At 41.7% G+C, this 26,566-nt stretch overlaps 1 protein-coding gene across 2 annotated transcripts in view; it reads right to left on the bottom strand.

Moving 5' to 3' along the window:
• Window positions 1-406: 406 nt before the first annotated feature.
• Klf3 (KLF transcription factor 3) overlaps window positions 407-26,566 on the bottom strand; it is a 33,452-nt gene continuing 7,292 nt past the window's right edge. The window contains exons 1-6 of one of the 2 annotated variants that reach the window (XM_027938802.3): window positions 24,506-24,666; window positions 18,712-18,807; window positions 12,203-12,689; window positions 11,406-11,559; window positions 6,424-6,584; window positions 407-4,254 (exon numbers count right to left, since the gene is read on the bottom strand). In XM_027938802.3, the coding sequence (XP_027794603.1) occupies window positions 4,073-4,254; window positions 6,424-6,584; window positions 11,406-11,559; window positions 12,203-12,689; window positions 18,712-18,768 (1,041 nt within the window). In that variant the 5' untranslated portion in view covers window positions 18,769-18,807; window positions 24,506-24,666 and the 3' untranslated portion in view covers window positions 407-4,072. Of the gene's footprint in view, window positions 4,255-6,423; window positions 6,585-11,405; window positions 11,560-12,202; window positions 12,690-18,711; window positions 18,808-24,505; window positions 24,667-26,566 lie in introns of those variants that run through there. The other variant, XM_027938792.3, reaches the window with a different exon arrangement.

Below are 26,566 nucleotides of genomic sequence, written 5' to 3'. Positions count from 1 at the left end.
CCTTATGATACAAGCACCTCCCACCAGGCCCAACACCTCAGTGCCACTGTACTGAGGAATTAAGTTTCCAACACTTCTCAGGGACAGACTTAAACCAGAGCCAAGGAGGCTCTGCAAATTCATCTTGGAAATAGGTAGGGCTTACAACAAATAATTATTTCAAGAATGTTTTATAGATTTATGCTGGGTTGTTTGTTTTATGGTTTGAGCTTAGACTTCCTGCTAGTTGGGTTATAGTTTTAGGGAAGAGTTAACTCCTTGAGTGCAACATGAAGTTGATCTGTTTTTCTTTCCTTCCATCAATGAGTGCTCAGAGTGACTTATTTCAAAATTTCTAAGCAGGGTATTTACATGGTTCTTTTTTGTTCTTAGTGATCACTGCTTACATAGTAATCACATGATCACATTTAATATTCTGATGGTTTTATTAACAAGTATATAATACATATATTGCATACTGTATATAGTATATGAGGACTGTACAGTACAAATTTATGTTCACAGTTTGACATGACAAAATGTCATTACTGAATTCCCATTGGACTACAGAGTAGAAACAGAGAAGGTACATTAAACATTCACATCTTTAGTAAGAAAGATTACCAAAATGTTTCAGTATTTGCAAGTATACTAATGCATGCTAAAAACCTTTACCCATTCAGTCTTATTAGCTTATAAAATATATTACACTTTATTAAAAATTTCTGCATAGTTTATACAAGTATTAAAGTACTGTAAATGTAATAATCCTGCTATAGTTGCAGGTATGGTTTAAGAGATGCTAAGCAGAAAGATTATTTTGACCCTCTAACACTAAGTACATAACAGAAAAAAAAAGTGCTAGTATTTGTAAAACATGTTGTAGCCCTCGTTTAATGCATGTAAAATGGCTTTGTAAATGTATTAAGTGAATTTGCAATCATTTAGAAATTGTTAACCTTGACCAAGAAGAGAATAAAGACAACTCTGAGTGACTTTATGTGTGACAGCAATTCCTTCAAGACAACTGTGTATTTTCAAACCAAATTGTTTTAAACCTTAGATCTTTTGAGATTGTCTTTAAACCAATCTAATCAGGAATGATGTGCAGATATACAGTCTCAGAAATATAGTCTTTCAAATCCCACATTAGTGCAATACTGATAGTGCAGATGGGTGTTAAATAAAACATACATATACACATAGTTCCCCTGTAATTCTGTTCCAAGGCTCTTGAAACTTCTGCATATTTAGCATCTCCTTGGTTGAACATAGCTATGCTGCAGACATTCTCCAAACCAAGCAAACTAGAATGTTAATGCCCATTTATGATGTAAATTCACATTTTGAAACTCTAATATGATGGATTCTGATTTAATTTTTATGACTTCTTCAAGATGACACTTGAGCAATAATTGAATAAACTAACAATTTACATGACAACGACTTCATGTTTACAAATCATTCTCACCAAATTAAAATATTGCAATTAAATAATGATTGAGAATAACATGGCGAATCATTTAAAAAAAACGTTTCAAGGGCATCTTATCTCATATCTTGAGGTCTTCCACAATAATAGCTAAATGACTAAGAGACTAAATTTCTCAACTATCATAGTAAAATACAAATATATATATATATAAGAAAATTTGGTAAGGGCCAATGGCATCTAAAGAATATCAAACCAGCATGGGAACAGAGAATGGCCACTCTGAGCTGCTTTTCTTTCAGAGTGAAAATGGATCTTTGTTAATGAACTATTAACAAAGATCGAAGCAAGCTGCATAGTAACATAATACAGTCTTCTGAACAAAACTTAAATATGCTGTAGCAGACATCAAATTTCATGAGAACCCATGAAGCCTTCTATTAACTGCACTCAGACTTTGAGCTGTTTCACAGATCAATTCTACCCTTTCTTGCCTCCTTTCCCCGCTTTATATGGGCTGGAACACAAGCTGGTGATCTTCCCTACAACAAAAAAATCCCCTGCACTCCCTCTCAATTCTTCAGTGTATTGTTGAAAAACCACTTCAAGACATGAACACTCTGGCATAAATGTGACTAAGCATTGACAATACAGATGATACCTACTAGAAAGAAGTCATTTCTGTTCCTTAGTTCATTTCATAATTGCAAAAAAAAAAAAAAGGAAAACAAACAAAACCCCCGATTAGCACGTTGTAATATTCTAAACATTTTGCAGTGCTGAAAGAAAAGAAATCCAAGTGCCAAGATAAACAAATTTCTTTGCGTTTCTCACCTACATTTCCTTCCAGCTGGTTCACAGGGCTGACGAGTAGGCCCTCACAGGGGTGCCGGCCCTACAGCTAACTTAAACATAGCGCCACCAAAGTAAGCTCCCCGGGTGATTTGCAGGCCTCCAGAATCATTCAATGATGTTTTAAAACAGTTATGTATTCCTCCCAGTTTAGATTGTGTTGGATCCTGAGCTGTGGCTGGGATGAATCTTCAGGATTCCGTTCTTCTCTCTTCTCCTCCTCCATCCTTCATGGAGGGATGAAGGGGCATTTGGTTATGCAACCATATTGATGACCTTTGCTCATTTTCTTCAAATTGAAGACTAATGACATTTCTACATTATCAATTATTTTTACTGGACTGTGGTACTCAAAAGCCTGCTTTTGAAAAACTTTCCGATAATGGTGCTATTTCTCTTAAATACGAGTCATTATTTTCAGTTTCTTCTGACAGGATAATGGATAATGATGGGAAACTGCGAGTTCTGACAGTAAACTTTTGGGAATTTTCAAGCTACATATATAAATCCCTGAACTGTGGTTTTCTATTTTTCAAAAGTCTGTTCCTAAAATGAAGGTATGTGTGCTTCACAACTAGTTATACTTACAAATAGTGTCACTCACGTGTTAACTGAATCAATCTCCTAAAGCCTTAGCAGATGCTCACTTATGATATGTGCCGTGAACACAAAGGACAGCCAATCTGGCACCTCCCAGCTCACAGAGAAAGCTATGTGACTGATTTGACAGGGGAATACAAGTACCACTCAATGTTTCCCTGTATGCAAAAAAGCTATAAGTAAGTTAGATAAAAGAAAGACCATTCATATCCTTACCCAAAAGATTTTTTTTTTTTAATCATTACTGGGCAAATATTTCTGTGGATTCCTTACTCTCAAACTTGACCATCCAAAGGATATTGTAAAGAAATGGAGACAGTTGTGTGGATAACCCCACAGGCACCTGGCTTTGCAGCATGGTTCTGCACTCTGTACAGAGACTGAAGCTCTACAGATGCACGGCACAGCTGACCAAATCTGGACACCTCACTGACAGGCCCTAGCTCAGGAGGAACTGCCCACTTCCCGCTTTGCACAATGCATCTCCCCTCAACGCCCCTCTGCTTCTGTTTGCTGTTACAAGGCACAGCAGTATCCCATGTCTTGAGCTGTCACATATCACCCACCTAATTTGGCAGCCCTGACTCATCACCCAATGGTGGCACAGCCCTCCACGTAGCTTCCAGCATACAAGAGGGCATTGATTTAGAAGTGACAATAATGCAGGTCCACACGGAAGATGTGTGAAGGACAATGGCAGAGTTGACTGGGCTCGTGTGACATCTTGCTGCATGTCCTCCTATAACTGGTGATTGGGGCCACCCTTCTCTTTGCTGTCAAGCATAAAATGGGATCACCAGGCAGAGAGGTACGGATGTCTCTGGCAAGGACTAGCAGGCTTGATACTGTATTTCTAACACATTTACTTTGACATTCTTTGAGGAATACATGGAGAAACCGACAATTGGTATGTTAGTTTACATGTTCCCTTATTCTCATTACATTAAACGTAAGAAGGGTTTGCTTAGCATCCCCGGAAAAAAAAAAAAGTGTTCACATTCTTTAGGTCTGACCCGTGGTAAGGAGAGGGAGGATTAGAGAGTATCGACTACTGACCATATGGAAGTTTTGAATGATATAAATTCAGAGATTCAGACCAGCTGAATCAAAATTAAAATGTACATGTAAAAAATGAGTTAGATAATGGGAGGGAGGACAGAGAGAGAGCCAGGAGAGTGGGGAGTCACAATGAGGCGGAGACGGAGGCTTTCAGACTAACATGTGGCGTTTCCTATGTAGGGCAAGGTGGTCAGAACGGGAGAAGCTGCGGTCACAGTCTGGGCACTGGAAAGGTTTGATTCCAGTATGTTTGCGGAAATGTCTTGTTAGTTCATCAGACCGAGCAAACTTCCATGTGCATCCTTCCCATGTACATTTGTAGGGTTTTTCTCCTGCAAAAGGAAAGAGAAAAGAGCTTAATTTTTTTGAAAAGATGGCAAAGGCTGAGTTAATGCTATTGAAAAATATTATTCCCAAGAGAAGGTCATATATTTGTCCCTTCGATAACACACTGGTCTGTAAAGCATTTTGGGACAAACAAGAAAAAAAACAAATCAATTCTTCTAATGTTTAAATGACTGCTAGCAAAAACAAAACAAAACAAAACCCCCAAATGGGGATGGATTTTAAGAGTTCTTAAAGCATAAAGAAAATGAGATCCATTCTGAGTGACTACCAATCTGGAGCACGTGGTGATCTATACTGGTATTTTTCTAAGTCTTCAACCTACTTGAGAGCTTAATTATATGTAGTACTACAGATTCAATAAGTCAAATTTCAAAGTTTGAGGCATTTTCCTATAACTATTCAAAAGTTTTCAAATAATATGCCACCTCTCAGAAGCTAGGTTTCTACATCACCCTCCTGTATTACAGTGATAATTACAGGTGATGATTAGAAGACCCTTATGGGAAAATGATGAGGAGAACCAGTCTGAAGGCTCTTACTAATAAAAAGCGCTATTAATAGCAATCTTAACATTTAAAACGACCAATACAGGTTAAGCATCCCTAACCCAACAATCCCAAATCCAAAATGAGCACTGACACATTGCTGTAGGTAGAAAATTCTACACCATGAAACTTCATCTCACGCAGAAAATTAAACTATTGTACAAAATTAGCTTCAGGCCATGTATATAAATAAGGTACATAAATAAGGTACATATGAAACAAATCTTGTGTTTAGACTTGGATCCTATATCCCCAAGATATCTCATTATGTATTTGCAAATATTTCAAATTCCAATCAAATCTGAAATCTGAATCACATCTGGCTCCAAGATAGCAGATGAGGGATACTCGGCCTGTAGTGGGTACTGGGTATCAGATTAACATGCCCGCTCTCTAGAAACCTTGCTAGATTTATAGGATCTCCTTTGCCCATAGAATATACATACCAAGAGGTATATTTGTACATCTGAATTGTCATCTAAATATTTCAATGCCTTCCTCATTTTAGGCTGGAAGTTGTTAACCATGCCTGAGTCTCACCGACAACTCAGGATGCTTCCAAACCCCAAATTCCTCTCTTTATTAATGTTCCTAATAAGAACAATTCTCAAAATTCAGTAGGGCAATCTGCATTCTGAGTTTAGGAAAATGTACACAGAGGCAAATTGCTGCTAAACCAAAATTTTAAATTGGACAGTCTGAGGTGACATGAGCTTACTGTACACATCAATCATCAATACTGACTGCAATCAATCAGGCTATTGAAAACGTTTCTGTATGATTTCCTTAAGTCAGGAAAGCAGTGATAGCAAGTGCACATTTTCTCCATCTATGTAACAATGTTTATATGATCTGGCTACTCACTATCTATTTTCAGTATTGACCAAAATGGAAGATTTCCTAGAACAAATAGTGTAGGCAATGGCATAGGAGTTCCTTCAATTTTAAAAGATGGACACTACCTGAATATATTCAATTTTTATTTCTATGGAGGACAGCCTTCTATTTGAATTCCATTTCTATGGCACTGTTGTATTTTATTGCTCTGTGTAAAGAAGTGTTCTTTGCTATGATAAATTTTATCATGTACGTATGCTACAAGAGCTCACAGGAAAGCCACATCCTTGGTGGTGAGAGCGCTTTCCCTTCTGTTCCAGCAACAAAGTCTCCATCCCTTTCCTGGCTAGAGGACAGTACTTCAAGAGATTGTGGGGACCTGGTTGCAGGGATTATTCTAATCTACTCAAATTCATTACAAAAGGCAATCATTATAAAAACTGCTCTTCTATGACTGATAGAGACATCTGTGGGTGACTGTGGTAACTTTGCAGAGGCCTGGAAAACTTTCATCATGCAGGCTGAGAGCTCCTAATGCAAAACCCTGGAGACTAAAAGTGTTTCAGACTTCAGAGTTTTTCAGATTTTGGAAAGTTTGCACAGACTTTATCAGTTCAGCAGGTCTAATCCAGAAATCCAAAGTGCTCCAAAAATTTCAGATTTCTAATTTTTGGGTTAGGGATGCTCAACCTACAAAACATGGTAGAATCCAGAAGTTGACTTTCACCCGCCTACTTCTTAAGACAGAAGCGGGGTCGGTGTTTCTACTACCTGTATGTGTTCGTCTGTGTGCTTTCAAGTGGGAGCTTTTAGTGTACACTTTGTTGCATCCATCATAATCGCATCTGTGTATCCTCCGCTTCCTTTGGGTATCTGGAGATTCCACAGGTAAAGGTCTCTTCCCAGGCTGCACTATGACTGAAGGGTGATTCCTGTGAAAGCCAAGGTCAAGTGAGAACTGTTGAGTGAAGCTGCTGCCTTTTCTTCAGTCAACTAAAAGCATTAACAACATTGGGCAAAACAAACTAAAAAAAAAAAAAAACCCAACAAAATAAACAACAACAAAAAAATTAGCCGTTCAACCCAAGAAGCACTGCTATATTCATTCAACAAACATTGAGTGAGCACCTACCATGAGCCAGGCACTGGGCTTGGCACCAGGACACAAAGATGAATAAAAACAGGGTTCCTGCCCTCGAGGAGCTCACACTCTAGGGGGAGACAGACATGGAGATAAGTAATGACAGCAAGAAGGGTTAGATGCTATGCTAGAGGGAGGTGCCACGCTGGGAGAGGATCTTTCCCGCAGTAAAAACCTGCCTATCGACAAGATTTCATGGTACTAGGCAATGCTGAACACGGTACTATATTTTTCCATTTGCGGCACTGATTTTTGTTATTATTCTTTAGGGAAAAATAGAAAAAGTCAAATTCTTATATCCTGAGCAACAATACTGTAGGATGTCTCTACATTTCATCCTTTATATAACTAACATTTAGCAGCATCTTTTAAAGACTGCCAATTCACGTTCAAATTTCAAATGCTGGCTCTTATGAGGAAAAAAAAAATGTTGGCATTGCCATCTTCACAAACATAAATGTGTAGTACAGATAGTAACCAAGCCTCTGGCTGCTCACTGAGCTCCACATATGTGGGATAGAAGACTGACAGCAGCCTGTGCTGGCACTACCACTCCTGCACTAGAAAGAGTTCCACTGCAACGTTAGGAGGGAGGGTGAGGGCCAGGTGCGGTGGCACACACCTGTAAGGCCGGTGATGTGAGGCTGAGGCAGGAGAACAGCAAGTTCAAGGCCAGCCTCCACAACTGAGTGAGACCCTATTTCAAAAAAAAAAAAGGACTGGGGATATAACTCAGTCCTAAAGTGTCCCCTGAATTCAATCCCCAGTACTGTCCCCTCTCAAAAAAAAAAAAAAAAAAAAAAAAAAATCCTAGAGGGGAGAGAGGAAGGCTATTCCCCATGACATCAGCTCCCCAGCATCAACCTGCCAGCTCCCCCCGGGATGCCTGACATCCTCCCTACTTTCCTGCTTTCTCTCACATTCCAGAATTTGCATAATTTTCCTAGGTGGATCTGAAATCAAATCCCATTAAGCATCATTACTATCAACTGTGTCTTTCTCAGAAAGGAAATTTGGTTGAGAGAAAAGGCAGCTGGGGAAAGGCTGAGAAAAGCTGTGCCTCATGTTCTCAGGCTTCCCTCTGACAGCATCTGTCACCAAGAAGCTCCAGCGGCCCATTCACTCTCCTGATGATGGAGCCCTTGATACATTACAGGGGCACGTGCTGGCCTCCAGCTGTGACCAAAGATGCCTTTCGCTCCTAAAGATGTTCTGGATCACATGGGAATGTCTTGTGTGAGGGTGCAGGGGGAGAAAAAAGACTGGTGGAAAGGGGAAGAGACAAGGATTTGATGAGGGTGAACACTCAAGTTGTTGAGACCCAAACAAATAAATCATGAAATCAATAAGGGAGTCCCTGAAGTGAGATTTGTTTTTTTGTCTTGTTAAAAATCTGAATACACATCCCTTGTCAGTAACGTTGACAGGCATGCTAAGAAGTGATGAGAAAAAAGGACAAAAGGTATGATTATTTTAAGTGACCTTGACTTACTCCTGACACTCCTATTAGGAAAGAAAACTGTCAGCTGTGAGCGTCACTTGGCCTTCCTACCCTGATGCCTGGAAGGGAGGAGGGAACAGAAGGACAAACCAGGAGTGTTTAGAGACTCCGGAGAGTATGTAAAGCAGTGGGGGCGGGATGGAGAGAAAGTCTTTAATCTCTCTCTCTCTCTCTCACACGCACGCACGCACGCACCGCGCACACTTACAAATAATGGGGAAAACAGAGAAGCCAGAGGTTTACAGACATAATTTTTTAAAATGTGGAATTATTAATTTACAATCTTTCATAAAAAAGAAATTTATCAATTTATTTTTAACTTTCAACTCTAGGAAACCAAATGCCGAGGAAGAAATTCAATGGTTAACTATATCTCCTAAGTCTCTGGGATATGGGGCAAATATCTATCCCAGGATAACTTTAGAAATCTCTTGCAATTTTATTGGACTTTATGGGACAGGAATCTAATAGTTTCAGCACAGTGATTACGATTGCTTTTCCTAGCTGTGCATCTGGATACACTGAAAGGTTTTGGGCTCCAACTTTAAATTCCAGTTCTGTCACTGATAGCATCTGTGATGCTGGGCCAGGTACTTAATTTCTTTGTAACAGGTGCGATGATTGCAATGCTACCTCAGAGGGCTTTTGGGAGACACAGTATTTTCTTCAAAGGTTATTGTGGGAAATGTGCGCGAAGCCCCAGAGGTAAACTTCCTAAATGATAGCTGTTGATAGAGTCTTGAGACCTCACAGTTTTCTGGTCTTCTAACTCCTCATTCTTAAGAGGTGGTTCAGGATCATAACCAAGAAGTGAGAACAGCTATCAAGTATCAGATACCTGATCGCTGTTTATCTGGTCTTTGTTTTGAGTTAGGCTGACCTCTCCTAAGTTTGCTACAATACAGATGTCAGAGCAATTGGATCCTTAAGCTTTTTGTTCTATATACATCTTCACATATGCAAATATATAACAAGAGGCATTTGATATACCTGTGAGTGCTGTTAATGCTAAAGTTCTAACTCTAGGATCAAACAAATGAATTTTAAAGCTGTAACCTCAGTCTTTGGGAAGAGGTGCTTCCTAAGGCAAATATTCCTGGGTCTGCCTCACTGCAATAGTCCTGGGCTCTTGGTTCAAGTGATTCGTTCCTAGCTAGCTGGTTTCCTATGTGGGCTGCTACTGGGCCCACTCCAAGACATTACTTAATCACATCTGTAAGAGAATTACTTAAAGAGTCCATGTCCCAGTTGTGGCTAATCTGAATTTTTTTTTTCCTTCCCTTTTGGAGCAAAATGCATTCTTAGGTCAGCATTAAAACAAGCACATTACTCATTCCTCATTAAAAGCCATGCATGGGGTTTGAGATCACCCAGAGAATGGGAGACTGCTTTCAAGTATTCTTCTAAAATGTTTTGAATTATAATTCAGAATAGCCTAGACTTTGGACAATACTTTTTCAGTCAATGGATCTCTTTCTATGTTGGTTTTTGGCTTTATTTAGTTACATGGTATCTTTTCTATCACGGGGGCAGGAACAATTACAAGTACATGTTACCTTGCCAGAGATACCCCTCATCATCAGAAAGAGGTGATTCAGCCTACAAGATGTGACCATTTTACTCAGTCACTGTGCTTCCTTTTACCTGAGTGCTTAAATAGATGCAGTCAGCTCCTTAGCCCTGGACAAGACAGCAGAGACAGCACTTATCAGGAACAGATCAAGTGCAGGTCCCCACAGCAAACTGTGATTAAGGCCATTTAGCTCATCAGTTCTATATTTACCCTGAAGGAAACAATTCCTTTGCAAATACCTAGAAAAGTCTCTTTAGGGAAGGGCACTATGTAATTGTGAGTGGTAATAGTATACAACTCTCTCAGACAGTCTCCCTGCTGGCTGCTGTAGCTGGGTAAGAAGATGCATTCTTGTACTTCATCTATCAGGGAATAAATGATAACAAAAACAAAAAAGACTGCAGCTCACTGCAGGGGAGAATTAATACGTGGCTACCACGAAGGCATCTCCCCAAGCTAAATGTGGGTACCATTAGATTATATTTGAAGTCACTAGAAAACACCTCTTCTAAAACCAGAGTCTTTGATTTGGCTGTTAAGTGTGTAAGAGAAAGGTAGAGAAGAGAAGTGAAAAGATGGGTAGAACATTTATTCAAGGTGGAGAAAAAAGTGATACGGGAGGAAGATGATGGTGGGATCCAGCAGAGACAATGACTATTGCCCTTGAACTAGGCCACTGAACTGAAGCACCACAACATAATTACAACAGCAATGATTCTAATCAATAATGAAAGTAAAGAGGAGTGATTAGCCCAAGGTCATATACGTGGTGAGCAGCCAGGATTCAAAGGCCATCTTTGCAGTAACCGCAAACATAGCCTGCAGAGTGACCACCTGGGCAGGGCAAGGATGTCTACAGTGGCCAATCCCACATGGGATACTATTTGACCTGTGTCAGAGCACACAGCACAGGCCTCCTGCGGATGGCAATTCTACAGGACACGGAACACCCTGCAGGCAGCTATGAAGATCTGAGAATAGAGTCCTTTCAGCACTGAGCTTCTCTGGGTCTCAAGAACAAGCTTCTGTTGCTAGCGCTGTTTACAGGACTCATTTTGGAGCGCCTCTTTGGGGCTTGAGGCTGGCTGGAAGACTTTGATTAAAGACATCTCCCATAACAGACATATCAGGAATGACACCTGAGAGGAAGAATCTGTGTGTCCACGTGAACCATTTCATGACCCCAGCTACGTGGACTCTCTAGAACACCAGATCCAATCTATGCAAGGATTCGCCCTTTGCACAGGAAAACTATGCACACAAGCCAGGAAGGATGGAAAAACAAACAAACAAAAAAGATTTATGTGGTGAGTTGAAAAACCATGGGTGATAAATTCACTGAAAAGCTGAGGTAACTGTTGTCACAAGGCTAGAAAGTGCAGTTTTTGGAGAGTCTCTGTCTTTGACCGTAGCTACCGTCCACTAGATGCAACACAATGTAAGAAGTTCCTGGTCATTCACAGCATGTCACGTTTGTAACCTGTCTTTCCACTCCAGATCCCAAGATGCAAAAGCCAGGTACGCCTAAATATACTTACTCTTGCAACAATGCTTGAGGGGGGGACACCGAGTTCATTAAAGGGGGCGGTGACATTTCTTCGGGATAATAATCTGTTCTCTGTGGTTCAATCCCAGGTTCAATTTTAATTTTTTTCTGTAATATGGGCTTCTCATATGATTCAATTACAGGTACTAAAAAATAAAAAAGGAAAAGTCACTCTACATATAATTTGCCAATCTCAGCTTTTAAATGCTCACTACATAGCTCCTATCTATAGCATTAATGTGTGAATATTTATTTGCCTTTGGCAGGATTAGAGCAAGAATAAATTTGTGAGAGATTGTTTCTCCTGACTACTGTTTTGCCAGCAAGCAGCAAACATAGGGACCTGGACTTCTTTGCAGAGATTCTTCCTTATGAATTCTGGTCATCTCTTTCAACCTGTAGTCTTGTGTCCGACCAGCTGGTAAACAAGGTGGCTTTTCAGAGCCACTATTTATCACTGTGACCAAAAAGTATTTACTAAATGCCTTCTGTACCCAAAACCATGTTAGTATTCAATAAAACAAGGTACAAAAATCAAGATTTTTTACTATCCCAAGGCTGACAATTATATAATGAAAGCAATCATCTCAGGATAGTAAACAGCCTAACTCTCCAATATGGACTCTTCAAAACAAAAACACAAAACCAAGGAAGTGCCTCGGGCAGATGAACGTTTCCTTCCCAGAACTCAACAGCTTTGCCTGTGCCCCTGCCCCCGCCCCCACGCCACTGTCCAGGGAAAACCTGGCACATGAAGGGGTCAGCGGCTCTGGCGCCCGCAGAACTCACCTTGCATGCTACTGTTTGAATTTTCCATCTCTTCCGACAAGGAGACCATGAGCGGCTGCTGGAGGTGGCTGGTGTACATGAAGGGGACGGGCTGCACCACGACTGGCTGGATGACGGGCAGAATGCCCGGGCTCCGGATTCCGTGCCGAGAGAGGGCAGCTGCCATCACCGGTGGCATGGACAGCGGCACACTAAAGGGCTGCACGCCCGGGGAAGGGGGTGAGTACTTTTTGATGGGCGGGCTAGAAGAAGGCATGCTCAGCCCAGGGGACGCCCTCCTGTGAGAGGACGGGAACTTGAGCGAAGAGGGAGAATTCCCAGCCGAGGGTGGCGAACCCCGCTTGTTCACCGTGAGGTCCACTGGCTCCATCTGTATTCCGTGTGACAGGCCCTCTGGGGTCTGAAAGAACTTATCGGGTAACGGCGTGGAGTAAATGACCCCATACTTGTTGGGCTTCATGGGCTCCATGTAATTAGATGGGTAGGACTGTTGGAAAGAAGGAAAAAAAAACACACATGTCACCACAGTCAGATGAGAAACGTTATTTGCTTGAAGTACAAAGTAAAACAACAATATGTAACAGGGCACAATCACATGGGCTTTAAAAAACAGTTCACATATATAATTGATCCCCTCACCAAAGACCATGAGAGAGATGGTCTAGCAGAAACGTTAGAACCAATAAGACCAGTGTGGTCCTGGGATATGTGGGAATCTGTAGTTTTATTCTAAGATTGCCCAGTCCAATGTCAAGGTTGATACCGGGTGAGGCTCTAAAGCAGGTTGTATCACAGGCTTGTGGGTCTTTATTATTAGGACTCAGTGTTAGGAACCCCCGAGACCCAGCCAAGACACATTAACCTTGCTGCTTTTCTGATGGGACTTCTTCAACTGGCAGAAACTCTCTAGCTTTAGTATCTTTAAACTCTGCAGGACATGAAACATTTCTTATGCTAATAGTACCTTCTGATGGGTTCCAGCTGTGAACAACCCATTCTTAGAATGGTAGAGGCAGGAGGTTTTCAAGTTCAAGGCCAGCCTTAACAACTTAGGGAGACCCTCTCTCAAAATAAAAATAAAAGGGTTGGAGGTGTAGCTCAGTGGTAGAGCACCCCTGTTAAACTCCCAGTACCAGGAGCTGGGCCCCCGGGGGAATGAAGCAGGAGTGGTTTTGACTGACTGAGAGCTCTACTGGGACCATACCTTTCCTCTCTGGACCTAGTCTATGTGCATCTCCACCTGACTACACATCAGGATCACCTCCTCTTTCTGAAATTCCAGGTGCCTGGTTCCTACTCCAAGCAACTGAGCATCATCAGAGTACCCAGAAGTAAGGGATTAGCCAGTAAAACCTCTTTATTATCTAACTTTGTTTGTCTTTATCTGGTTTTGATGTCAGTTCCTTATCCTTATGCTTCTGTGTTTTGTTTTCTTCTGCTCTTTCTGTATCTGGATCATGATAATCTGTATAATCTCCCAAAACAGCAGCAGGGTGCATGCCCACGGGACACCTATGATACCCAAGGAGAATGACATTCATTGCTTTAAAATGGTTATGTGTTTATTTAAATGTAAGAGAAAATGGTTCAATTTCTTATAGTAGTGATATATAAAGAGTTCAAAGCCAGCCTCAGCAAAAGTGAGGTGCTAAGCAACTCAGTGAGACTCTGTCTCCAAATAAAAGACAAAATAGGACTGGGGAGTGGCTCAGTGGCGAATGCCCCTGAGTCCAATCCCTGGTACACCCTGTGTACACCAAAAGCAATTCTAGAAAAGAAGGCAAGAAAAATGACTGACTAAATATCAGAAGTGCAGGTGCTCTGAAGGTGGGTACCCAAAAATCCAACTTCCTGGAGGTTGTGAGGTCAAAATTTAAAATTGGATTCGAAGAGATAAACCATGTAATGAGCTTAACATAAAACTTGACACACCAGGTTGTCTCAGGAGTCCCTTCTTGTCCTTACACAAGAGATGTACACTGTAAGGGGCTGTGAAATTCCAAACAAGGCTTCTCAAACTTCTCTGTCCACTCAAATTCACTTGGGCATCTTGTTAAAATGCGGATTTTGAATGACTAGGGAGCAGTCCAAAGTGCCAGAGACTACTTTTTGAATAGCAAGGCTCTAAATGACAGAATAAAGATTGACTGAAGTGGGGGGGGTGGGGGCAAAAAGAATTGTAACTGCTAATACTGCTCAAGGACAGGAAGGATATAAAATCAGGAAATACAAAATACACAAAATTTTAACACCAGCTTTGAGTTATATGTCAAGGTTTGAATGAAGATGATTTCTACATTTCTTTAGAACCTATCACAAAGAAGCACACCAACAAGTGAGAGGTCCAAAATACACAGTAATATCAATATTACATGTTTCAATTTAAATATTAACCAACAAGAAAAAGAATCACAAGGTTCACTAGAAATTATTATAGATGACGCATAATGAAGAGTTCAGGAATTAATTAAATTCAGGGAAGAGACAGACTTCTCCTAGTTCTAAAGAACTTGAACGTGCTTTTTATAATTCTCCAGAGGGCAAAAGTCCTGGTGCTAGCAGAAAAGTTCAGGAAATGGAAGGCAGCATCGATTCTATTTACCAAAATGTAGCTTCTCCCTTATTTTCAGCCCTATTCTTCCAAGACCTCCCTCTGACCTAGATTTTAAGGCCAATAGTTATTGGCAGCTAAATAGGAAGCAAAATGAGGACATACTTTCATTGCTGTCATTGCTGTATTTTTCTATCCGTGGCATGGGTTTAAGGCAAATAGGAATTTAGAACCTTGGGGGATTTGTAAATTTAATATTCTCAGGTTTCTCAAGCCATCAAGAAGTCGTCACAATGAAGCTCAGTTTTAGAAAAACGCAGTTTTTACCAGTAGTTTGCTTTCAAATGCATGCCCCCTCCCCTACTGGACATGTATTTCTTCTGAAGTGCCAGGGAGACATATATATGTCGCCAGTCACCCAACTCTTGAGTACTAATTAACTATTTCCAGTCCAACTGCCTCACAAAAGGGTGAAGAAATGTGGTCCTCCAAACCAGTTCACTGGCAAATTGCACTGCAGTGTTTACCAGAATCTTCTCTGAGCCATGTTTACTTTAATTATTTGGGTGGAGCACGCAGCTACTGCAATCAGCTGGCAACCATTTGGATCTCCACAGAGTAAGGACTGATACAGGGCTCCATCTGGGTGTGCCCCGGGCGAGTCCACTCTGGTAACAGTTGCTTCCCTTCTGCTCCAGACCATTCCTATCTTCTAACAAAGCAATGCAAATAGGCGTGGCTGTCCTGGTCCTAAATCCAAATCATTGGCAAGGGTGGATGAAGCAGAAAATTCATTGTTTGTGGCCATGGAAGGACATTCAATGCCGACCCCCCTGTCCTGGAACAGATCATCCCAAAGACAAGACACGATCAAGTTCTACCCCAACCCCCAGACTCATCAAGGGAGGAAAGGGGTCTAGTTTTCAAAACCATCTGTTATGAAGGAAAGTTCCTTCCTTCTGTTGGAACATGCACTCAAACATCCACACCTCCAGCGTGTATGTATTCACTGACTGCTGCTTCTCACTGGAATGTGAAGCGAGGGCCTGGCATAGGTGCTCAATAAACACTTGACGACTGCTTGGAGCAAATTAACACGCTCTCAGCAGGCCTTCACCGATGCCAGGCTAAGCAGAGGACCAATTCTTTTGAATCTTGGCGGGGGGGGGGGGGGGGGGGGGGAGGGGGTGAGGGGCGGAGAGATATTATGTTGGGGAAAAAGGCAGAGGGTTTGGATAATTTTCCCAAAGGTCTACCACTTTATACCAAAATGAGAATTTCCATAGCTTCTTATTTTATTAGGAAAGGTTTTGGTGAGTTTTCCATAAGGAGCCTGTTTAAGTGGGCAGGGTGACTGAACACATCTGGAAATGACTTGCCCCTCTGTGCAACCAAAGCAGAAGGCTCTCTTTCTACTAGTCCAGAAAATCCATGGAAATTTAGTTAGGATGGAGCAAGGGAAACTACTGGTTCTAAGTACCTCTCAATCTCTAAAGAGTCCGAAAGAAGACAATATTCACAAACCAAAAAGAAAAAAAGAGGAACACACTTCTTCAAAAGTAATCTTCCCATAGGAACACAAGATATTTATAAAAAGATATTTATTTAAGGATATTTTTTTAAAAATTGGCTTTTTAAAAAACAATTTGCTTTCTGACTTCCTGAATCAAATCCTTTAAATTTTCAACCTTTTTAGAAATGGTAAAACAAACAAACAATTTCTTTACATGTGCATATTTCACAAATTAAAAAAAAAAAAAATCAAGGCTCAGGGACATGCTGGAGAGTCTGCCAACCCTGGGGACAGTGAGCAGCAACGATCCCTGGCGCAGACCTGGAGGGAGGGATACTCCACTCCTTGTTCTCACACATTCTAACAGGGTGAGCCAAAGCCTCAGAGCACAAGCTTAGCAGCAAATAGTATGAAGGCTTATATTTTAGTAAGAGAAAAAATGACATTTTTCACTTTTTCTAAGCTATGGCAAAATACCAAATAAGCAGATTGCTTCTGCTGGGCTCTTCTTTTAAGGGGTGGGGAATAAGTTACCATAAAATATTTTTATTCATAAGTGGGACTTTAAAAAAATTGTATAAATGTCCCATGTTGCCTTAAAATTTATAACATATACTTGAATAGTCAAAGACTCTGACCCTTGAGCCAAAGACTAAATTAAAAAGAAAAAAAAGAATAATAAATTAGATTCATACAGTGCATCTATGAAGGTAAAGAAGATGAAATCTGAAGATGTAATTAAGAGTGGAAACCAAAGCTCTTTATTTGACTTTTTAAAACAAAAATAATTACAACTCCTTACTCTTCTAATGTTTCAGTTAACTAAAATTTCTTCTCTGAATTAAGGGGAAAAAAAAACCCTTCATTGTAAAGACTGACATTAACTTTTGGTGAAAATATCTAATTAAATTTTGTAGGTGTCAGTTGAAATCCAGCACATGAAGGAGAAAAAGATTATTAGCTGCAAAAATATACTTCTACATATTTTAACTTCATGCATTAATACAAGTTATAGCATTACAAGTTAATAGTTACTTCCAATTTATTTTATTTCCCATTTTTCACTTAAGTGCATTTCCTTTCACTTAATTATTTCATATCAATTTAGCAATGTGGATCTTCATTTTAGCTGGAAATGAGGCTCTTGAGCCATATTTCCATGCTTGATTAAAAGCACTGGAAGTACACCCAAGAGTGAAACCCATCAGTGATGGTTCTGCATCATTTGTCAAATTAGTCATATTCTCCAGCACTGAGAACCTATTCACATTTCAAAGACAGAATTAATGGGGAAATTGTTTCACCTTAATTTTCCTCCAAGAGGACCCTGCGCGGCTGGGGGAAAAGGGGTTGATAAATGGTAGCATGGACTAAAATCAGAAGTAAATTTACTTTTTCAATTAATAAAATTATTATTGCTTGGTTATTATCACATTCAGACACTCGGTTATCCAGTTATCATGCTGGAATGTAAATGTCATTTCCTTCAAGACGCTCTGACTTAGCTTTTCATTACAGACACTGGTAAATACTTCACTGGCTTAGTAATATCCATGGCAACTGGGTTCCGAGGGCCTCGAACTGACCCCCGCGTATAAACAGTTTTGGCAGGAACCTCCCTCAGCCAATGCACAAGGATGATCTAATTTTGCAAGCGTGTCATTACCAACCTTCGGATACACAAACCCGGGCCAAGTTTTTCCCCTTGTGAATATTTTCCAAGCCCGAGGAAGAAAAAAACCAAGACAGAGTGGGAGCATCGCCTTGTTGTTCAATTTTCACTAAAACAGATCCGCTCTAGTCTAAGCCACTCCTGCTCTTAAGTCAGACACCCCTCTGCCCACCACGTCTCCTCTTCATGGCACTAGTACCGCACCTACATAAACACCGGCACTAGTTACTAGTCCCCTGGTGTCTCACAGTACCTAATGGTCTGGCTCGGGAGAGAGGCCAGCTTAGCAGGAGGACGTTGAAGACGACAGTGGACATAATTCCCACCCAGTCAGATTCTTCCCAATGAAATGAGATTCTGTCCTCACTGCCAAGTTCCTTCTCTCTGGCTTCTCAGTCATCTCTCATGTGGTCGCAGCCCCTTGTGGCTGTTGTCGTTGATTTTTAAGCGAATCATTTTATTCTTGATATGGTTTTACATACAAAAGGTTTGGGGAGTTTTTTAAATCTACTTCTGTGACAACCAGATTCTCCTGTGGCCTAAGAGTTATGCTGAGCATGTCTTGGAGGGTGTGGGGCACACACCGAGGAAGCAGGGGTCACGTTCATTAAGGGATGCAGCTGCTGCTGGGGGGACACACCCCTCATCTGTTACTGCTCTACCTGCCAAATGACTGGCAAGTGGTGAGAAACTTCAGGGACTGACACAAGACACACCCATGTTGGTATGACTCGGAATAAACAAGGAGAGGTATTCAATCCTGGAAAACTTACCACCGAGACAGGGTCCATAGCCTCTTGCTTGACAGGCACTGGGTCAAACATGAGCATTCTTTTAGTTAAACCTTCTAGGGTGCTCTGGTGTTTGACCTAGAAAATAAAACAAGATGTCCATTTAAATTCCAAGGTCACTTTAGATATAAACTAGTAAAAGTAAAATTTCATACTCTATACATCCCCCCACCCACCGGGCTTGGTCTACCTCTTTCTCTCTATGCTCAGAATGACTTGAATTTGTTTCCTTTACCTACGAAAAATGCCCTTTTATGTAATTAAAACCATACTCCATGGTCATAACCAGATGAGGGTCGACCAGCATCGCTAACTCAAATACACAAGCCCTGATATTTCTGGAACAATATGTACAACCTCTTTTGAGTAGCAAAACTTGCATAAGATCTCGCTGGGTGACTCAACAGAAGTTCACATTACATAGGACTGTTAAACGTCTTTTCTTCTCTATGTTCATCACAGAAACATGGGAGAGGGGAGATGAGCCAAAAGAAAACCTAAAACCAACCATCCTTGTTTATCCTATCAAACCTTCATTTTAAGTGGGAGCAAAGAATACATACTATTTAGTGCTTATAATTTCAGTTAAAACTTTATTGTGAAAAATGCTTCTTTTTTTTTCAGTAAGCATTATTCTACAACAAATTCAGCATGTCACTGTATAAACAAATCAATTTATTATCCCCTTTACCAGGCACTTAAGTTGCTTCTAAATTTTCACCATTATTTATACTTGTATCTTCCTGTTATGTTCATGAGTTGTTTTTTCTTTTCTTTATTAGCTTTTAAGATAATTTTTTCTGTAGAAGAATTGTTGGGTTAGAAGCATGTATATTTTACAAAACATTCTGTTGGTCTCAAATGACAAATAATAATAATAATAAAAATAATAATAATAATAATAATAATTATTATTATTATTATTGGTACCAGGGATTGAACCCAGGAGTGCTTAACCACTGAGCCATATCCCCAGTCCTTTTTATTTTGGGACAGGGTCTCACTAAGTTGCTTAGGATCTAAGTTGTGGAGGCTGGCTTTGCAATCCTCCTGCCTCAGCCTCCCTAGCTGCTAGGAATACAGGTCTGCGCCATTGCACATGGCTCAAATGACAAATTATTTTTTTAATTACATTGATTTAATTACTAAAGTAGAATTCATCTTTACCATTTACATTTCTTTGAGAAATACCCGGTCAGCTTGAGCCCTACCCTCTCTTATTGTTTTCTAAGCACATTTTACATATGAAGAACATAATCTTATCACTTCTTAGGAAATTACCCTAATGTAAAGGAAACATCTACCCTCATCCTCTGCTATGCTTCTCTTCTGTTGTTCTACTTTTTAATCACACTGCTTTCTTTTTTGTTCTATACTGGTCCACTTTTAATACTAATCTACATCAGGTCAACTGCCTCTTCACAGCCCACAGAATCACTGCCCAGCTACCACACGGATCCTCAGAAACCTGCTTCAGGTACTTACTATGCAAATTTGCTCAGTGCTTTGATTAGAGGCAAGATCTTTATACCTCACCCTGGCTTAAGGGGCAAAGCGAACAAGCTCTAGATTTGAGTTCTACCTGAAAAAGCTGCAGAAGTCCCAGATTCTGGGTTACTTCCTATTTTCAGTATCACAACCCTTCACCCCACATCTTCTTGACAGCAATTCTGTAGTTTGCTGTCTATGCTCTATGGGTCATGCTAGTCCACCTTCACCTACAATTGTGGAAGTATAATTGAATTATTTGAAGGAAGCCTGTTCTGAGTCTCATGATAGCATGTGAACTTCATCCATAACACAACACATGACCTTCACTTCCAAAGGACATTTTCCTACATCACAGGGTGTATTATAATCTACAAACACAATCTGAATACCAGGCTGCTCAAATCCGCGGTGCCACTGCCCTCTTATGAGTAAACCCAGCAGGAACAAACCAACAGCCAGTGAAAAATGGACGACTTCATAATGAAGGATGAAAATCCTTTCATGCCTTGAGATCTATTATTAACCAGTCCCAGCATAGCATGTTCGAATGGTCATGGTACCAAGAACTGTTATCCATGCCCCTCATCAGACTGTAAACACAAGGTGAGATCCCTTGCTTAGATGGATCAAGTCAGATGACCTGCTGCCCTGCCGCAGGCTCCCACCAATACCCCCTATACCCCAGCTTTTAAAATGAATGCACTTACAGATTCATCTAGCCCATCAAGATGGGATCTCCAGGCAAACCCTTCTAAATAAAAGCATTCACACCCTCAGGTGTGAATGAGGGAAAAGAGCCCTGATCCAAGCAGATTGCAACCTGTCATGGGACAACTCTTTGCAGGTACGATGCAGACCACACCCCTGTATTTACTTCTCAAACTTTTAGGATGATCAAATGAGATAAAAAATAAAACAAAAACCACAAGTGGGGCACAGTGGCCCATGCCAGGAATCCCAGTGAATGGGGAGGTTAAGGCAGGAGAGTTGCAAGCTAGAGGCCAGCCTTAGCAATTTAATGAGGCCCTAAGCAACTTAGTGACACCTTGTGTCATAATAAATAAATAGGGCTGGGGATGGAGCTCAGTGGTAAAGCAACTCTGGGTTCAATCCTTAGTATCAAAACAAAACAAAAACAAAAGGAACAACAAAAAAGCCCAGAACCCAAACCAACAAATAAACAAACAAAAACCCACAAAAAGACAAAAAACAGAAGTCAGGTGTGGTGGCACACACGTTAATCCGGCTACTCCGGAGGCTGAGGCAGGATTCTGAGTTAGAGGCCCACCTCAACACATTAGCAAGACCCTGTCTAAATAAATAATTGGGGCAGAGGGTGTAGCTCAGTGATAAAATGCCTTAGAATTCCCAGCACAGCAAAACAAAAACAAACAAAGGTTTTGCCCTCTAAATTGTTTCTGCCAACAAGTATGCACACAAGTATATGCACAATTTTTGGAAATACAGGTACATGCTATACACACAAAACTAGATTGGTTGGTTTCAAATTCTGGAGCCATATTTGATATTTTCTAATAACGTACGTAGCCTTAAGTCAATCCCCCCACCCTTCAGTAAAACTGAGATTAAGTTCAGTACAAAAGTTAACAGCAGCCTCCGCCCTATACTGGGCCTCACACAGGGGCTTGTCATTTCACATCTGGACTACCGCAAAGAGCTTCCCAACTGGGCGGGCATCTCCATACTAGCTTACCTTGTACTGTGTATACCAGTAACTGCAGCATCGAATTCATCCAGATGATGGGCTGTGAAGTTCCTTTGGGTTAAAATTTTAACTCTACCCCTTACCTCAGCTAGCAAGGACTTTGTCTAAAGCCTAAGGCATTGACTACTAAATCCTTTTAGAAATAACACTGCTGTATCTTATCATTTTAAGACAGTATTTAAATCAGTGTTGTCCTTTAATTTTGACATTTTATCTAAATCTGTAAGACTGGTAAGAGAAACAAAGTCAAATATACAACACTGGACCTAACAAAACCAAGTTTATTTTTATTGGAAAACTACAGAGTATGTTTATTTGTCCAGAACTCTACCTCAAAGTAATTCAAATGTGATGAAGAGATATTTCTAATTACAGAACTATTTCATCTAATAAATTCAGGAGGAATAACAGAATTAGAAATTTTGAAATGCCTAGCTAAATAATGCATCACTGGACAATAAAAAAAAATCTGCAAAATTCAAATATTGCAATGAACAGCACCAAGTTCAATGTCTGTCCATATAGCTAACAGCACTTTGGTCTCAGTTTGGTAGCTGTGAAAATGACTTAAATGATATTATAGTGATAATCACAGGCTATGGAACAAGAAAATGTAGGAAGCTAAGATAGAAAGGAACCAAGTTTAGGAAGACAATCAAATACATTAACATAATCAGGTTTTTGCTTATTTATTTGCAAAAGAATTTCTACATTTTGAACTAACCACTTTGTCACTGGTCTAGAGTTTATGGATTCTGGTCTAGAATTAGAAGAGTGACTGCAGTGTCTTCAAGGTGCCTTCCACAGAACTAAGAAATAACTTCACTACTGCAAGAATTAGAGTCCCTCATTTGGTGTCCATTGTTATCCATGGGCAGCTCAGTGCTCTGGGGGATATGATCAGAATGCTTTAAAAGAATGCTGAATAAACCAAAAATGCTACAGAAAATCTACCACACAACACCAGCAGCAATCTTAAGTAGAACAGTAGGTGGCGCACTAAAACAGGTATTAGAGCCTAGTGCACGGCAGCCGACTGAGCAGGCCAACCCCAGGGTCTTTAAATCCACTGGGTTTGAACCTGGCTGAGGATGAGGCATTCTGTGAACTCTGTGAACCTGTGGGTATCACAGATGAGGAGGCCTCAAATACGGCTCTGTTTTTCCTATTTTCCAATCACATGCATTTACATCTCAGTTACATTCAACTTGCTGAGCAGAAATATATTCTAAACCAAGTAACCCAGGACAACAAAACTGCAATAAAAACAAAAACCAAACCAAACCAAAAAAAAAAACAACAACAGAAAACCTTTATGTTACTGAGGTACCTACAAGCAAAAATACAGGATATCACCACTGCCAAAATAATTTCCTACAACTGGAGCAATTATGTTATTTTACTGGGAAGGACCCATAAAACTGAATTTCTCCTAAAAAAAAAAAAGAAACAAAGAAAGAAAAAGCATTTCCCTTCAGATTCTCTCCACTTCTGACTTTTCAAATGTCAAAAAGGGTCAGATTTCTGTCAAAATGCAAAACTGTGGTTATATATTAAAAACCTGGCAAATCCCTGACGTGGATTCCAGACTATGGAACAAGCAATATAGCTCTGCTTCAGAGCTGAGGGAGCCCTAGGAGGCCCCCTGGACTTCGGCTTCCAGAGGGAGGAGGCATGAGCTCCAGGCTCAGAAACACAGGGTCCTTAATGGAAGGCTGGTTCTGCGGTTACAAGCTCCTCTGCAGGGAGCTAACTGGTCTAGAGCGTTTTATTATAGAAACAGCCTTATCAACGACAGCCCCCTGCTCAGAAGCTGGGGATGGACGAGGGCCGGAGAAGGCAGAGTATGAGGGATGCTGCCCACCCCCCTTCTGGGGACGGAGCAAGACCTGCCTGACATTCTCCTTTCTTATTCCCTTGTACTATGTCCTATTTCTTTCCTCAGATCCTCAAAGAGTTCCAGCTTTACCTTCTCCCCATCCAGTCTGACCTAAGGTTCCCCACTAACCTGCTTCCCTCAAAGCAAACTTTCCTAGCTGACTCCCCCAGGTGTAGAGATCAGTACCATTAAAGCAACCATTAAACCATCTCTAAGTATCCTCTCCACGCTCCTCAGTGTTTGGAATTTACAGGAGGAAGACTGACCATCCCCTACCCTTCACTCCCCAGAGGGGGTTAAAACAGTAGGTGTGGGTGAGTTTGTGGGCAGGCGCACCCCGTGTGTGTGTGTGTGTGTGTGTGTGTGTGTGTGTGTGTGTCCGTGTGTCCCTCTCTCTCCCTCTCTCAGCCAGAAGGACTGCCAGGCAGGCAAGTGAAGTCCTTGCAGGTAAAACTTCCTTACCCAGGTAACTTTTCTCTTTTCACTCTTTTAACCCAACTCTTTGAAAGCTGCTGATGGGTTTAATCATATTCAATGGCAGTTGTGCTGGCCCAAAATACAAGGGTACCGATGACACATGGGGGCAGGCATAAGTTGGAAGGTTCATCGAGAACAGTGAAATGCTGGCACCTACCTGGAAAGGCATCCCGTTTTCATACCACCCAAGGATTTCCACCTACCTCGGTCTTCTATTGTTGGTTTGAAAGGAAAAAAATTCCACGAAATATGTCCCAATCTCTGCCCCTCATAAATTAGTTATTTTGCATTAATTTGTTTTATAAATGGGAGAGAAGTTAATTATTTTGTTTCAGATGAAATAGAATGATCCAGTGAGCAAACAATCCGCCCTCTCTCCTCTCTCAGAGAACAAGCCACCCAATTTTACTTTCCTGCCTCCACCCATCTGCTCCACCCCATGGAGAATTGCCAAGGGAGTCCAACTTGTCCAAACAGGACATGGCTTCAGATAAGATTCTGCCCACACCCTGTACTTCGGAAAGACCAAGTGAAGCAATTGATTTTGCATGTAAATAAGGACAGGTGCAAAGGTAACAAGCAAGCAAAATCCCTACACATTTCCAGGCTGGGGCTCAGCAGAGCAGGGGTGAGTGCGGGAAACCCAAACCCATACTCCCCTTTAGAGCCACTCCTAAGTTCAAGGGCACCTGGTTAGAAGGCCACACCCTTCTTCAAAGAAATTTTAGCAAACACGAATCATTTTCCCTACTAGGGTTACACACTTGTTTTCCTTCTTTATGCTCTCTGCAGATTTTGTGCTTCAGTTTTAAGGGCAGGCAACCCAAGATAAACTGAAAAATACCCACAATGTCTAATCCTGCTGTGCACATAGCTCCCAAGCCTCGCCTAAGCCCTCACAGTCCTCCTCTGTGCAGCATTATATAATCAAATCCAGAAGGGCTGTGTGAGGCCACATGGCCTCTCATCTGCCTCTGCTCGGTGCCCTCCCTATCACTGGAGACCCACCCCACTCCACCCTGCAGGGCCTCCACCCATGCAGCCCCACCCTGAGGGAGTAGGAGGCTGGGAGGGACCGACTGGCTCCAGGCAGCAGCCAGTTCCTGGAAATTCCGGCCTGAACAAGGATGGCTGGAGCCTTCCACAGAACCAGAAAGACCGTCAGGGAGGTGGCAGTTCCCACTGCCCCTGAGAATCCCCCACTACAGTTTATCTCAGACAACCACAGGACCTTTGGATACAAACCTCTAGCTAACACTGCCCTGTCCCTCCAAAAGTAAACAAAAAAGAAAAAGAAAGGCATTTGGAACCACTGCTATTCAACAGGGCCCCAACCCAAATCTTCCCCCTCCTGGCTCCTGCCTCCAAGAGGCTGCCCCTGACCCTCCCATTTGCCTGATTTTGTCATTCACCATGGAAACCTCAGGTCATCTGGGAAGCCTCCCTCACCCCCTTTCTTTGCCTCTCTAGTCCAGCCCTCAAGGCCAGGCCCTAGGGCCTCACACCCCTGTCCTTGAGAATTTTTTACCCCAGCAATGCAGCCCACCCCCTAGTCACCTCCAGTTTCCAGTTCTTTTTAAAATCTCATCCTTCCCAAGCTTACACACCCTCCTCCAAGGGGACCCCAGGGCTTACAGGGTGGGTTCAGGTGCTTGGCACCCCCCTTCTAACTGGTCACCCCCTGCTCCAAAAAGTGCCCCTCATGCTGGCCCCCCTGCCTCCCCCTCCCTGCCCCGGGTCTTTGTTCATTTTTGGCCCTGATGCTGGGCAACCGGCGAGGAATGCCCCCCTCCCCTTCCGGCTTATCTAAATCCTCCTAATTCTTCAAAGACCAGCTCAAGGCCCTCCCCACCCCGGGCAGCCAGCTGAGGGCTCCCTGGTAGATGCCAGGCCACCTCTTCTTACCTAGATTTGCTTTATTCCCTCAAAGGCATGTACAGTACCACCAGCAGGACTGAGAACACCTGATGGCCAGGCAGGTGCCTCGCCCTGCCTCAGAGACTGCCTCTCCACTCTCCAGGAGACCTGGTCCCTTCAGGATCTGTTTAGGAATGCCACCTTGGTTCATGGGTCAGGCCCAGGGAGCTAACAGGAGAAGCAGCCTGAGCAGGGAGGGGTCCTGCACCACCTCCCTTTGGATGCACTTGAAGTCTCCTTAGGAAAGAATGGGGGTGAGGGAGGGCCTGGCCCCACAGGAAACCTAGTGAACCAGACTTCCTTTAAGAAACTCACTGTCCCTAACCTCAACCTCACCTCTCAGGGTC

This window comes from Marmota flaviventris, chromosome 7, assembly GCF_047511675.1.
Source record: "Marmota flaviventris isolate mMarFla1 chromosome 7, mMarFla1.hap1, whole genome shotgun sequence".
In the NCBI taxonomy this organism is placed as follows: Eukaryota; Metazoa; Chordata; class Mammalia; order Rodentia; family Sciuridae; genus Marmota; species Marmota flaviventris.
The sequence above is the reverse complement of the archived record's forward strand: the minus strand, read 5'-3'. Positions and strand labels throughout refer to the sequence as shown.